At 38.0% G+C, this 16,002-nt stretch overlaps 1 protein-coding gene across 1 annotated transcript; it reads left to right on the plus strand.

Annotated features, from left to right (window-relative positions):
• Window positions 1-1,568: 1,568 nt before the first annotated feature.
• On the plus strand, window positions 1,569-6,793 carry LOC127074453 (zeaxanthin epoxidase, chloroplastic). Its single transcript, XM_051015777.1, has 16 exons — window positions 1,569-2,329; window positions 2,986-3,148; window positions 3,264-3,338; window positions 3,535-3,635; window positions 3,755-3,870; window positions 3,977-4,188; window positions 4,466-4,557; window positions 4,937-5,051; window positions 5,162-5,265; window positions 5,361-5,406; window positions 5,527-5,591; window positions 5,695-5,781; window positions 5,881-5,935; window positions 6,034-6,122; window positions 6,215-6,299; window positions 6,402-6,793. Exons 1-16 carry the CDS (start codon window positions 1,821-1,823, stop codon window positions 6,480-6,482), a joined length of 1,995 nt encoding a protein of 664 aa, XP_050871734.1. The 5' UTR covers window positions 1,569-1,820; the 3' UTR covers window positions 6,483-6,793.
• Window positions 6,794-16,002: the final 9,209 nt, after the last annotated feature.

Here is a 16,002-nt window from a genome sequence, read left to right on the forward strand (position 1 = left end):
CAACAGTTTTGAATGGTTCCCTAGATGAAGTCGTATATGTCACACAACTTCATAGGTTTGTGATTCAGGAGGAAGCAAGGAAAGTGTACAAGTTGCACAAAGCCCTTTATGATCTCAAACAAGCATCTATGACATGGAACAAGAAAGTTAACTCATACTTAGTTGAATTGGAATTCATCAAATATAGGTCTAAGTATGATGTATATGTACAGGTCATGGCTTAAGATATAACCACCATCTTCTTATATGTTAATGACTTGCTGATAATTGGAAATAGCCTTGAGAACTTATCGAAGTTTAAGAAGCTGATAAAAAGGGAATTTTAAATGTCAGATATGGGAAACTTGTTGTATTTCCTAGGCGTGGAATTTCAAATTATCAAGCAAGGTATGATGCCGCATCAAAAGAAGTATGTCAAATAAATACTCAAGAAATTTATGATGAATGATTCAAATCCTGCATCTTCACCTATCGAACCTAATTTGAAACTAGAGAAACATGGAGAGGAGGACAAAGTCGATGCCACTTTTTTCAAACAAATTGTAGGATCTATGAGGTATGTGCGCAATAACATACCTGATATAGGATTCTTAGTCGGATTGGCAAGCAAATACATGGATGAACCAAAGATGTCACACACGAAGGCTGCAAGAAGAATACTGAGATACCTAAATGTATCCAATAAAATGTGGAATACTAATTCCACGATATTCTGAAAGCAAAAAAATTATGATTAATTGTTATTCAGATGCTAATTGGTGTGGAGATAAGGAAGATCGAAGAAGCACAACTGATTATTTCTTTCAAGTATTTGGTGCCCTAATCTCACGGTGTTCGAGAAAGCAACTTGTAGTGACATTATCATTGTGTGAAGTCGAGTATATAACAGGATCTTATGTTGCTTGTCAAGCAATCTGGATCCGATCTGTGCTAGATGAGATGAATGTCAAAGTAAAGAAACCTCTGGTGCTGAAGATCGACACAAGTCAACTATTAATCTTGCAAAGAATCCAGTTTTGCACGCACGAAGTAAGCACATTGAGGCCAGATTTCACTTCCTAAGGGAGAAGGTAAATCAAGTTGAACTTAAAGTGAGTAATTGCTTGAATGAAACACAATTGACCGATATTTTCACCAAAAGATTAAAGATCGACAAATTTCTAACTTTGAGAAAGAAATTAAAAATATTTCAAATCATTAACTTGTGTTTAGCAACTTGAATTATAAAAAAAACATGTTATGATATGATCCAATTTAATTAATTAATTTGCTATAATTAGTTATTTGAATTATAAATAACTTATTATATATAATTACATGTGTAAAATAATAATTTAATACAAGTACATTCATTCTCTCTCATTCTTTCCTAGTCTAAATGCATAAGCACTAACAATATTTAAAACTAAAAAAATTCAGAATTATTTTGATAAATAAGTGTTGAGTGAGTACAAAATAGAGACTTACATAGGAGATTGATAGGGACATATTGGTGCTGATATTTGTGGCTTGCAACTTCTAACCACACCAATCCCATTATCCCTCTTTGTTACTTATTTTATTATTAATTCCATCTCTTGTCAAAATCTCAACCTCTAATAATATTTTTCCATTTTATTTATTTTATAATAATGATCAAGTTTCTTCTATTTTTCACACTCTTTTTTATCTCTTCTTCTTTGGTCCTTAGGCATTTGATAAATGCAAATCACTCTTTGTGTTCTGATTATTTGATCAGACACAACAAAAGACATATTTAGAAAGTTGAACTTGTGTTTTGTTGAATTGGTTCCTAACCTTTGTGTTTGTTCAACTCAATCATGGCTTCTACCTTGTGTTACAACTCTCTGAATCCCTCAACAGCATCTTTCTCAAGAACCCATTTCTCAATTCCCGTTAACAAAGACTTTTCACTTGAAAATTCTTCATCTTTTCATACATACGGAAGAACCAGAACAAGAAAACAGAGGAAAAACGTGTTTGTGATGCATGTGAAAGTGAAAGCTGCAGTGGCTGAATCTACTGCACCACCTTCCTCTTCAACACAAGCTGAGAAGAAGAATCTCAGGGTACTTGTAGCAGGTGGTGGAATTGGTGGATTGGTTTTTGCTTTGGCTGCAAAGAAAAAAGGGTTTGAAGTGATGGTGTTTGAGAAGGATTTGAGTGCTGTGAGAGGAGAGGGACAATACAGAGGTCCAATTCAGATACAGAGTAATGCTTTGGCTGCTCTGGAAGCTATTGATTCAGATGTTGCTGATGAAGTTATGAGAGTTGGTTGTATTACTGGTGATAGAATCAATGGCCTTGTTGATGGGGTTTCTGGTTCTTGGTATGTTGAAATTTTTATAAGCATAATATATCTCTATTGTGTTTGTTTGCTTCTACTTTTTGGAGAAGCAAAATTGATTTCTGATGTGTATAATTGATTTTGACATGTTTGAATGTTGTTGACTAGAATTGCTTTTTAGTTTGGATTATTTATTGTTATTTGGTACTTTTGGGATTTTTTTCTATTTCTGGATCATCTTGTTTCAGCTTTGCATAAAGTAGTTAGGTTGTTTGGGTATATTGGTGGTATAAATAAGCTAAGTGTAAACATCTAGATGTTTCTAATGATTGTGTTTATATAGAGTTTTTTCTTCACTTGGTGTATAAAACTTGAGTTGGTGGAGCATTCAATGTTAGAGGAGTTTTATAGGTTTAGGTCATGTTTAGATAAGCAACTTAATTAAGCACTTATAGCATAAGCGCTTAATATGTAAGTGCTTATCTATAAGCTATTTTACTAACCAAAGATAAAATAAAGTCAAACTGTTTTTATACAAGCTATAAACTCGTTTCATATGATATCCTAAAGAGCTTAAAGAAATAAGTTGGAAACAGCTTATGAACATGTCATAAGTTGTTTCCACATTTGTGACAGATATTGCACCTATTTCCAGCATGTTACCTCGTGCCGTGAATTGATATCTAATTTGTTATCAGGTACGTTAAGTTTGATACATTCACTCCTGCAGTGGAACGCGGGCTTCCAGTCACACGAGTTATTAGTCGAATGGTTTTGCAAGGGATCCTTGCTCGTGCAGTTGGAGAAGATATCGTTATGAATGCCAGTAATGTTGTTAGTTTTGTAGATGATGGAAACAAGGTAACTAGAGAAAAACGCTTTATTTTCTGAAGCTATTATTTCATTCTTCTTGAATATTCATTGGCAAGCTATTATTTGAAATTTGCGTTTTTCTAATCAAGCTTGCCGATTTCAGGTAACAGTAGAGCTTGAGAATGGTCAAAAATATGAAGGAGATCTATTGGTTGGAGCGGACGGTATATGGTCCAAGGTATCGTTAACTTTTCTTTGACTCTGATCCTATTCATTAGCCAATAGTTTTTATGATAAGTAAATACAATAATACATAGCATAATACTTACGATCGAGCTCGTGTTTGTTTTACTTGTTCTTCCATTGCACAACACTTTTTTGTAACTTGTTTGTCAAAACAGGATCTTAATGTTGCTGTATTATTTTGCGAATAGGTAAGGACAGAGTTATTTGGACAAACAGAAGCTGTTTACTCTGGCTATACTTGTTATACCGGTATTGCAGATTTTGTGCCTGCTGACATTGATTCTGTTGGGTATGTTGGCAATTAGTTTCGTATCCGTATTTATCAGTTTTCTTTTACTTATATTTATATTTTTGTTAATATGACTAATATCATATTTAGAAGCTTACGCAATTTTTTTCTTTGAGAAGGTACCGAGTATTCTTGGGACACAAACAATACTTTGTGTCTTCAGATGTTGGAGCTGGAAAGATGCAATGGTATGCGTTTCACAAAGAAGCACCCGGTGGTGTCGATGAACCAAATAGTATGCATTTTTAGTGTATTTGTTAGAAGAATGGCCTTTTTGAACTTTGGTATGTGGGAAAAAGTTAAACCATTGTATTAATCTCTAAATTGTTTTTGCATTGCAGGAAAAAAAGAAAGGTTGCTCAAGATATTTAAGGGCTGGTGTGATAATGCGGTAGATCTCATAGTTGCCACTGACGAAGAAGCAATTCTGCGACGTGACATATATGACAAGATACCGACTTTTAAATGGGGAAAGGGTCGTGTAACTTTGCTCGGTGATTCTGTCCATGCCATGCAGCCAAATATGGGCCAAGGAGGATGCATGGCCATTGAGGTATTTAATATTTATCTTATCTGTTCTCTTGTCGCTTCATTCGGTCTCCTTTTAATATGAATTTTTTACACTTTGTTGATTAGTTTCTGCAATATCCTACATTTTCAGACCTAATGTACATATCAAGTTGTTCACGGTTCTAAGGATTTCGGTATTTGAGTTTATTTTTCTCTTGGCTTTTATGAGAGAACTTGGAGGGGATTAGTACTCAGCCAAATACTCAAACAGTGAGGCAAAAATCCCTTTCTAACTATAGCTTATTTAATCATTATTACAGGACAGTTATCAACTTGCATGGGAATTGGACAATGCATGGGAAAAAAGTACTAAATCAGGGAACCCAATTGAAGTTGATTCATCCCTGAGGAGGTTAAATACCGTTAACTTTTCAAATATGCAAGACACAAAAATAATTATTTTGTTGACTTGATATGAATTGAGAGATGCTTTCACAACCTACGTAGCACTGACACTTCAGATTAGAGACGTTTCCAGTGTCTGATATGACACAGACACATGTGATCACATTCAATTACTTCCAATTTTTCAAATTATTACTGGTGTTGATGTGTCAGTGTCGTATTATGTGTCTATGTTTGTGTCAGTGCTTCATATTTTACATATTTCACGTCAGCCATGATGCAATAGTTAATCTGTCATCATTTTGAAAAAGTTTAACTTGATATTCTCTTTCGTGAGGTGACTGATGATACATATGTTTTTTTCCCGATCCCATGAATGCTTTCAGATATGAAAGTGAAAGAAAAATTCGAGTCGCGGTTATTCATGGAATGGCTAGAATGGCAGCTCTGATGGCTTCTACCTACAAGGCATATCTAGGTGTTGGTCTTGGTCCTTTGGAGGTAGGAACTTCAATTCTACAAATATATCAGAAGATGGAGCATATAGGAAATTTTAATCTTCAATATAATATGCCTTGCGCATATTCATCGTTTCTTTTATTTCTCTACAGTTTTTGACCAACTTTCGTATTCCTCATCCTGGAAGAGTTGGAGGGAGGTTTTTCGTTGACATATTGATGCCGTCTATGTTGAATTGGATCTTAGGTGGAAATAGGTAATGATGAGAGCCTACTTTACTTTTCTCTACGACTTTCTCGGTTATTCGTGCTAGAATTCTAAGCCAATAGACAATAAATGCTACTTTTGCAGTTCAAAACTTGAAGGCAGACCAATAAGTTGCAGGCTCTCGGACAAAGTATGTTGCACAAACATAGTTACTTTTATACTTCGTTGCCGAGAAGAAATTGTATCCGGCGATATCTATTAGATTTGTTGTGATCTGAATGCTAATAGGAATTTATTTATCATTTTGCAGGCAAACGGACAATTGCGCAAATGGTTTGAAGATGATGATGCACTTGAGCGTGCTATTAACGGAGAGTATGTCTCCGACCAAATATGTTCGAGTATCGACCTTTACATATTTTTAACCATAACATAGATAACCTGATATACATGTCTATCCTTCTTGTTTGAATTATAGGTGGTTTTTATTACCATGCGGAGATGAAACAGGTCTTTCAAAACCGATACGTTTAATGCAAAATGAAATGAAACCCTTTATAATTGGGTATGCGTACTTACATTGCATTGTTCCATTCTCAATTTTCGTAACATATATATAATTTTTCACTTTCATCTCCTTTTCTGATATATTATGAAATTGCAGGAGTGCAGTGCAAGAAGATTCTCCAGATAGTTCAATTACAGTTTCTTCGCCCGAGGTAGAACAGTTTATCTTCACTTGAATCAAACTCGTTTCCATGCTTAATTATTTTCTTTTGACATCATGCATCATGATGAATAATCTTTCTCTTTTAAGGTTTCTCCAACGCATGCTCGAATTTACTATAAGGACGGTGCCTTCTTCGTAACTGATTTGCGGAGTGAACATGGCACATGGATCGTCGAGTAAGTTAAATAAACGCAAGCTACTGTATTTTACTTGTATAGTATTAATTCTCGAAAAACGTATTTAAATATCATTTATGATTATGTTTCAGCATTGAAGGAAAGCGATATCGGGTACCTCCAAATTACCCTGCTCGTGTCCGCCCATTCGATGTACTTGTGTTTGGTTCTGATAAGGTGATAAAAAAGGAGAAGCACTTTTCACATTAGACATATGCTACAACGCTCAAACACGTACACGACACTGAAACTAACACGTAGTATCCAAATTATTTGCAGGTTTCATTTCAAGTTAAGGTGAAAAGTGCCGCTCCAAGCATCTCTACTAATGAAGAGACACAAGTTTTACAAGAAGCATGATTGATTGTGCTGAACCAGAATATTGAAGTTACAGAAAAGTTACACAAGACAAATTTGTAGCTGTAGAGGATTATCTGCAATCTTACAGGGGGAGGGTATTATACAAAGTTGCCAATTATTTTGATGATAATATTGGGTAGGAATTGTCTCCTACAAGCACTCCATTCAATTATAAAATGACTCATAAACTTGCACATGTTGAGTGGAGTGACCATGGAAGGCAGTGTATGTAGCTAAGAATTTCTAAGACTTTTGTATTTTACAAAATGGAAATGTATATTTATCAATGTAAAAAGTGCAAATTCAATTTACTCTTTCTCACTCTTTGGATATGGACCATGAGGATAGGCTTAGCAACGTATCCTACAAAATCAAGGGAGTTGCTATTCTATTCGCAGGGGTTCTTCCATGCCATCATGAAAAGATTAAAATATTCTCTAACGTATAAAGATGTATCTTCGAACACGTCTTTTTTCACATACAACTAAGACGAAAATGTTGAGAAATCCTTATTATATTAAAATTTGATTCGGAGATACATTCTCTATATGTAAAAAGGGTTGATTCGGAGATGAATCTTTGTATCCCTCTTAGTTCATTTGTCAGTGAGCATTCAAGAGATGCATCTTCGAAATATACTATGTTAGATCAAAGCATAAACAAACGGAAACAATGATAGACAAAATAAAAAATCAACATAAATTAACTTTAAAATAAACATTATATAAACTTAACATTATATGTTACTAAAAACAAGTGGTTCGGGACGTTGCAACATTCTTATAATATCTTTGGCCGATCTTTGAATCGTCGCATCCATTTCAATCGGACCCTTTCTTGAGTAACGGTATAAGCTACTTCACATCACCTTCAAATCGTCATCTGTTTTTCGTTCAAGCATGATGAACTGTACATTCTCTTCGTTGTCAATCGAGGGTGAACGGTTTTCGAGCTTGATAACTCTCAGATTTTTTAAATATCACAGGAGAGTATTCAGTTTGATTTTCAAATCGGCGAGAAATATGTCCTCCTAAATCTGCATCTGAAGTTTTGATGATGACAACGCATGGCAATAACTTTCAACCTTGAAGATGATAGTATAACCAAAGAAAGTATCTTATAACTCATCAACAAAAGGACTCAAGATCAAGTGAATGTACAATCAGAAACTGTAACACCCTTCTAAATACCCCAATAATTTAATTAAATATCAAAATACAACATCAGAGTAATTATGCCCTTTAAGGGTGTCACACAAAATATTCACACCGTTCAACAATATAGAGGTCATGCTCTTTTATTAATTTAAAACTTAAACAATTGCATAAAACACAGCGGATATAATTTCATCAATCATGTAAAACATTACATGGAAAATGGTTCTCAACCAATAATAAAACATTCAAAACAAGTTAGGACAACCCATCCCGATGTTACATCTATCAGAGCACGACCCACTACGGAGACTACTATAGACTCCAAGCGTTAGCTTCTATTCAACTCATTTCTCGTTACCTGAAAAATAGTTGTAAGGGTGAGTTCCTCAATCGATATAATAAGCATTATAGAACAACATGTAATGCTAAGTAAATAACACATCAATTCACCCTAACCAGACTACGCATTCAGCAACGGCAATATCCGTCCAAACATCATATCCAACAATAATATATATCAGATGTATAATCCTCAAACCATATTCAACACCAACAATACAACACAATGATTTACTCACTAATTCCTCACAATGGGAATTAGCTACAGCCCCACAGGCTATGCCATGCATTCATTATGCAATGAGACTCCATGAAATGCGGTACCGACTCTTCTCGAACATATAGTTCAAGCTCACCGATCAAACCCAGATACGGCTACTAAGCTCACTAGTCCCACTCATTTGAGACCTAGTGACTCACTCACTAATTCCTCACTATGGGAATTAGCTACAGCCCCAAAGGCTAGACTATGCACACTAATCATCTAGCATGCACACATCACAACAAATCCACAATGATTCACTCACCAATTCCTCACTATGGGAATTAGCTACAGCCCCAAAGGCTATGCTATGCACGCTAATCATCTAGCAATGCAGCATCAACAACAATTCAAGAATAGACATATGCTCACACTCTAAGCCATAAAATAGTCTATTCACAAATGCATACATTCACAACATCATGTATACCATCACATATCATCAACACATTCATCATAAAAGCATATCATATCATGCCACATAATCAAACACAGTATTAGCACACTCTACTAATACCTATACCACTCAAAACAACGGGAAATGATCCCTATCACATCATGTCTCAGCTAAGTCGCATCACTCAGCCCAAACAACCAAAAACTGCACAACAGTAACACAGAAAATCACAATTCTGCCCATACGCGTATTACCTCTACCATACGCGTATTGCCCACGCCTGGCCAAACCCATACGCGTAATGCCCACTCTCATACGCGTATTGCGCATTTCCTCGCCCCACTCATACGCGTATCACATGTCTCATACGCGTATGCTACGCGTAACAATCTCCCATACGCGTACCACCAGAGACCAATTTACGTTCAAAATGTCATCTTTTTCACCCATACGCGTAAGGCCTCCTCCATACGCGTACCAACCATGCTCATACGCGTATTGCCTAGTGCCATACGCGTATGACCAGAAACCAGAACTCTCAGATCTGCTATGGCTTTCTCTGCTACGAGATCTGTCCAATTCAACCTCCTACAGTCCAATTTTCACACACAACTCGTTCATATTATCTAACACGAATCATACACTTTCGATTTCACAAATTGCTAACCTTTCTACCTCTAATTCCTACGAATTTCTTCAATTATATTCAAATTTTCGTTCATCTCAACAGTTCACAAATTCAACATATATCATCCAATCAGAGATAAAACAATGGTCTATTACTACCCAGTACATATCATCCCATAATACCCGTTAATCGATGATAAACCCCCCTTACCTGAGTTAATCCGGCAAATTCTGCAGCTTCAAGCTTTTCCTCTTCTCTTGCTCTGCCTTTTGCCCTTTCTGCCTCTTTTCCCTTTTCACGTGAAAACCTTTTTCCAAAAATTGGGACTTTTTATTATTCCAACTTATATACTCCAATAATATTATTCCACTAAATAATTATCCCAATAATTATTATTCCAAAATAATAATAATAATTCAAATATTCTAATTAAATTAATAAACATATTATTAATTTAATTTAAATAAATACATATTATTATCGGGGTGTTACAACTCTCCCCCACTAAAAGAGTTTTCGTCCTCGAAAACATACCTCAATCGAACAACTCCGGATAAGACTCCTTCATCTGACTCTCCAGTTCCCAAGTCACATTGCCACCTGCTGGTCCTCCCCAAGCTACCTTCACCAAGGCAATCTCTTTACCCCGCAACTGCTTCAACTCTCGATCCTCGATCCTCATAGGTGATGTTTCAACAGTCAGGTTATCTCTCACCTGTACATCATCTATTTGGACTACATGCGACGGATCATGAATGTACCTCCTCAACTGAGACACATGAAAAACATCATGCAAATTCGCAAGCGACGGCGGTAAAGCGATACGATAGGCTACCTCTCCTATCCTCTCCAAAATCTGATAAGGACCAATAAATCGAGGTGTCAACTTCTTCGACTTCAAAGCTCGACCAACACCAGTTATCGGAGTGACGCGAAGAAACACATGATCTCCCTCTTGGAACTCAAGTGACTTCCTCCTCTTATCATGATAACTCTTCTGACGACTCTGAGCAATTCTCATCTTATCCTGAATCATCTTAATCTTTTCGGTAGTTTGTTGAACAATCTCCGGTCCAACCACAGCACTCTCACCGGACTCATACCAACACAAAGGTGTCCGACATCTCCTACCATACAAAGCTTCAAACGGTGCCATACCAATGCTCGAATGAAAACTATTGTTGTAGGTAAACTCAATCAAAGGCAAATAACAATCCCAAGCACCTCCTTTTTCCAAAACACAAGCTCTCAAAAGATCCTCCAATGACTGAATCGTCCTCTCAGTCTGACCATCAGTCTGCGGATGATATGCAGAACTCAATCTCAACTTAGTTCCCAAAGCCTTCTGCAAACCTTCCCAGAACTTCGATGTAAATCTAGGATCTCTGTCCGAAACAATACTCGACGGAATACCATGCAAACTTACAATCTTCTCAATATATAACTCAGCTAATCTCTCCAACGGATAATCCATTCTAATCGGAATGAAATGAGCCGACTTCGTCAATCTATCAACAATCACCCAAATAGCCTCAAAATTCTTACTTGTCCTCGGCAAACCAGAAACAAAATCCATACTGATACTATCCCACTTCCACTCTGGAATAGCCAACGGTTGCATTAGCCCAGACGGCTTCTGATGCTCAATCTTCGACTTCTGACAAGTCAAACAGGAATAAACAAAACCCGCAATCTCTCTCTTCATTCCCGGCCACCAAAATAACTTCTTCAGATCATGATACATCTTCGTAGCCCCAGGATGAATACTCAAACCACTACGATGTCCTTCTTCAAGAATACTCTTCTTAAGCTCAGTAACATCCGGAATACACACCCGATCACCAAATCTCAAAACACCATTCTCATCAACTCTGAATTCACCACCTTGACCTTGATTCACTAAAGTCAACTTATCAACCAAAAGTGCATCAGATTTCTGACCCTTTCTGATCTCATCCAAAATACCACTTGTTAACTTCAACATTCCCAGTTTAACACTATTGTGAGTACTCTCACACACCAAACTCAAGTCTCTAAACTGCTCAATTAAGTCCAATTCCTTAACCATTAACATAGACATATGCAATGATTTCCGACTCAATGCATCAGCCACTACATTTGCTTTACCCGGATGGTAATTCAAACCAAAATCATAATCCTTCAGAAATTCTAACCATCTCCTCTGTCTCATATTCAGCTCTTTCTGATCAAACAAATACCTCAAACTTTTATGATCACTGAAAACCTCAAATCTTGATCCGTACAAATAATGCCTCCACAACTTCAGAACAAACACCACAGCTGCCAACTCTAAATCATGTGTCGGATAATTCCTCTCATGAACCCTTAGTTGTCTCGAAGCATAAGCTATAACCTGCTTATTCTGCATCAACACACCACCTAGACCCAACAATGAAGCATCACAGTAAACCTCAAATAATTCCGACGAACTCGGTAATACCAGGATAGGAGCAGTAGTCAACCTTCTCTTTAACTCTTGGAAACCTTCTTCACATTTTGAGTCCCAAACAAACGCTTGCCCCTTTCTAGTCAACATCGTCAGCGGTAACGCCAACTTAGAGAATCCCTCAATGAACTTCCTATAATAACCAGCCAAACCAAGGAAACTTCGAATTTCAGCAACCGACTTCGGAGCTTCCCACTTAGATACCGCTTCTATCTTAGAAGGATCAACAGCAACACCACCTCTTGAAATCACATGACCAAGAAAACTAACTTCTTCTAACCAAAATTCACACTTAGACAGTTTAGCAAATAACTTCTTTTCCCGTAGAACTTCTAAAACCACTCTCAAATGCTCAGCATGCTCTTCTTCAGATTTAGAATACACCAAAATGTCATCAATAAATACCACAACAAACTGATCTAGGTACGGATGGAAAATCCTATTCATATACTCCATAAATACTCCAGGCGCATTAGTCACACCAAAAGGCATTACAGAATACTCATAATGTCCATACCTTGTTCTGAAAGCAGTTTTCTGAATATCCTCAGTTTTCACACGTATCTGATGATACCCAGATCTCAAATCTATCTTGCTGAACACACTCGCACCAACCAACTGATCCATCAAATCATCAATCCTCGGCAAAGGATACCGATTCTTGATCGTCACTTTATTCAGTTGCCTGTAGTCCACACACAACCTCATAGTACCTTCTTTCTTCTTAACCAACAACACTGGTGCACCCCACGGTGACACACTCGGACGAATAAATTTCTTATCCAACAAATCTTCCAACTGACTCTTCAATTCAGCTAACTCAACAGCAGACATACGGTACGGAGCCATCGATATCGGTCTAGTACCAGGTACCAATTCAATCGAGAACTCAACTTCACGCTCTGGCGGTAACTCATTCACTTCTTCCGGAAACACATCAGGAAAGTCACACACCACTGCTAGATCACGAATCACCAGTTTATCTTTAGCCTCCAAAGTCGCTAACAGCATAAACAACTCTGCCCCATCTGCCACTTCCTCATTCACCTGCCTGGCTGATAGAAACAGACTCTGCCCTTCCTCAACCTCAGGAAATATCACAGTCTTATCAAAACAATTGATAGAAACTCGGTTAAACACCAACCAGTTCATGCCCAGAATAACATCGATCTGCACTAGTGGAAGACACACAAGGTCTATCCCAAAGTCTCTACCAAAAATACTCAAAGGACAACTCAAACAAACAGAAGTAGTAGTCACTGAACCCTTTGCAGGAGTATCAATCACCATACTTCCACGCATCCCAGATATCTCTAACTTAAGCTTCACAGCGCAATCCACAGATATAAAAGAATGAGTAGCACCTGTGTCAATAATAGCTACAAGAGGAAAGCCATTAATATAACACGTACCTCGAATCAAACGATCATCTGCAGAGGTCTCAGAACCTGATAGAGCAAAAACCTTGCCTCCTGACTGATTCTCTTTCTTCGGCTTAGGACACTGCGGACTAATATGACCCAACTCTCCACAGTTGAAACAAGTTACAGTCTTCAGCCGGCACTCTGCAGCCAAATGACCACCTTTGCCACACTTGAAACACTTCATCTCAGCACTGGTACACTCATGAACGCGATGTCCAGCCCGACCACATCTGTAACACTTAACAGGAGCACTAGAGTCTCCCCCACTAGGCCTCTTCATCCCACTCTGCTTCTGAAAACCTTTGCCAGCTGCATACGGTTTTCCACGATCCATCTGATTCTTACCCTTCCTATCAACCCTCTGCTGATAGCTCTCTGCTCTAGCCTTGGAATCCTGTTCAAAAATTCTGCAACAGTCAACCAAGTCAGAAAACACCCTGATCCTCTGATATCCAATAGCTTGTTTGATCTCAGGACGCAACCCGTTCTCAAACTTCACACATTTCGAAAATTCTCCAGCAGCCTCATTATAGGGAGTATAGTACTTTGACAGCTCTGTGAACTTAGCAGCATACTCAGTAACAGACCTGTTACCCTGCTTCAATTCCAAAAACTCTATCTCCTTCTTTCCTCTGACATCCTCGGGAAAATACTTCCTCAGGAATCTCTCTCTGAACACCGCCCAAGAAATCTCAGCATTTCCGGCAGTTTCCAACTCAGTGCGGGTAGCAACCCACCAATCATCAGCTTCTTCTGACAGCATATGTGTACCGAACCTGACCTTCTGATTCTCAGCACACTCAGTTACTCTGAAGATCCTCTCTATCTCCTTCAACCACTTCTGAGCACCATCTGGATCGTATGCTCCCTTGAACATTGGAGGATTGTTCTTCTGGAACTCACTCAGTTGACGAGCAGCTCCCATTCCCATAACATTCTGATTTCCTCCAAGCACTCCAGCTAGCATACCCAGAGCCTCAGCAATTGCAGCATCATCTCTACCTCTTCCAGCCATCTCTATTCTGAAAACCCAAACAAACTAAAACAATAAGTACTGATAGGTTACTCAACACCTATCCCGTACAGGGAAAACAGAATAATTACGACTCGACTCGACCGACTATTGCTCTGATACCACTAATGTAACACCCTTCTAAATACCCCAATAATTTAATTAAATATCAAAATACAACATCAGAGTAATTATGCCCTTTAAGGGTGTCACACAAAATATTCACACCGTTCAACAATATAGAGGTCATGCTCTTTTATTAATTTAAAACTTAAACAATTGCATAAAACACAGCGGATATAATTTCATCAATCATGTAAAACATTACATGGAAAATGGTTCTCAACCAATAATAAAACATTCAAAACAAGTTAGGACAACCCATCCCGATGTTACATCTATCAGAGCACGACCCACTACGGAGACTACTATAGACTCCAAGCGTTAGCTTCTATTCAACTCATTTCTCGTTACCTGAAAAATAGTTGTAAGGGTGAGTTCCTCAATCGATATAATAAGCATTATAGAACAACATGTAATGCTAAGTAAATAACACATCAATTCACCCTAACCAGACTACGCATTCAGCAACGGCAATATCCGTCCAAACATCATATCCAACAATAATATATATCAGATGTATAATCCTCAAACCATATTCAACACCAACAATACAACACAATGATTTACTCACTAATTCCTCACAATGGGAATTAGCTACAGCCCCACAGGCTATGCCATGCATTCATTATGCAATGAGACTCCATGAAATGCGGTACCGACTCTTCTCGAACATATAGTTCAAGCTCACCGATCAAACCCAGATACGGCTACTAAGCTCACTAGTCCCACTCATTTGAGACCTAGTGACTCACTCACTAATTCCTCACTATGGGAATTAGCTACAGCCCCAAAGGCTAGACTATGCACACTAATCATCTAGCATGCACACATCACAACAAATCCACAATGATTCACTCACCAATTCCTCACTATGGGAATTAGCTACAGCCCCAAAGGCTATGCTATGCACGCTAATCATCTAGCAATGCAGCATCAACACCAATTCAAGAATAGACATATGCTCACACTCTAAGCCATAAAATAGTCTATTCACAAATGCATACATTCACAACATCATGTATACCATCACATATCATCAACACATTCATCATAAAAGCATATCATATCATGCCACATAATCAAACACAGTATTAGCACACTCTACTAATACCTATACCACTCAAAACAACGGGAAATGATCCCTATCACATCATGTCTCAGCTAAGTCGCATCACTCAGCCCAAACAACCAAAAACTGCACAACAGTAACACAGAAAATCACAATTCTGCCCATACGCGTATTACCTCTACCATACGCGTATTGCCCACGCCTGGCCAAACCCATACGCGTAATGCCCACTCTCATACGCGTATTGCGCATTTCCTCGCCCCACTCATACGCGTATCACATGTCTCATACGCGTATGCTACGCGTAACAATCTCCCATACGCGTACCACCAGAGACCAATTTACGTTCAAAATGTCATCTTTTTCACCCATACGCGTAAGGCCTCCTCCATACGCGTACCAACCATGCTCATACGCGTATTGCCTAGTGCCATACGCGTATGACCAGAAACCAGAACTCTCAGATCTGCTATGGCTTTCTCTGCTACGAGATCTGTCCAATTCAACCTCCTACAGTCCAATTTTCACACACAACTCGTTCATATTATCTAACACGAATCATACACTTTCGATTTCACAAATTGCTAACCTTTCTACCTCTAATTCCTACGAATTTCTTCAATTATATTCAAATTTTCGTTC

This window comes from Lathyrus oleraceus, chromosome 4 (genome assembly GCF_024323335.1).
Source record: "Lathyrus oleraceus cultivar Zhongwan6 chromosome 4, CAAS_Psat_ZW6_1.0, whole genome shotgun sequence".
Classification (NCBI taxonomy): Eukaryota; Viridiplantae; Streptophyta; class Magnoliopsida; order Fabales; family Fabaceae; genus Lathyrus; species Lathyrus oleraceus.

Excerpts from the sequence above, each read along its gene's own strand:
- LOC127074453 (XM_051015777.1), top strand. The coding sequence starts at position 1,821 with ATGGCTTCTACCTTGTGTTACAACTCTCTGAATCCCTCAACAGCATCT. Across the intron at positions 4,558-4,936 it reads GTTGATTCATCCCTGAGGAG|ATATGAAAGTGAAAGAAAAA; the intron begins GTTAAATACCGT and ends GAATGCTTTCAG. Across the intron at positions 5,052-5,161 it reads TTGGTCTTGGTCCTTTGGAG|TTTTTGACCAACTTTCGTAT; the intron begins GTAGGAACTTCA and ends ATTTCTCTACAG.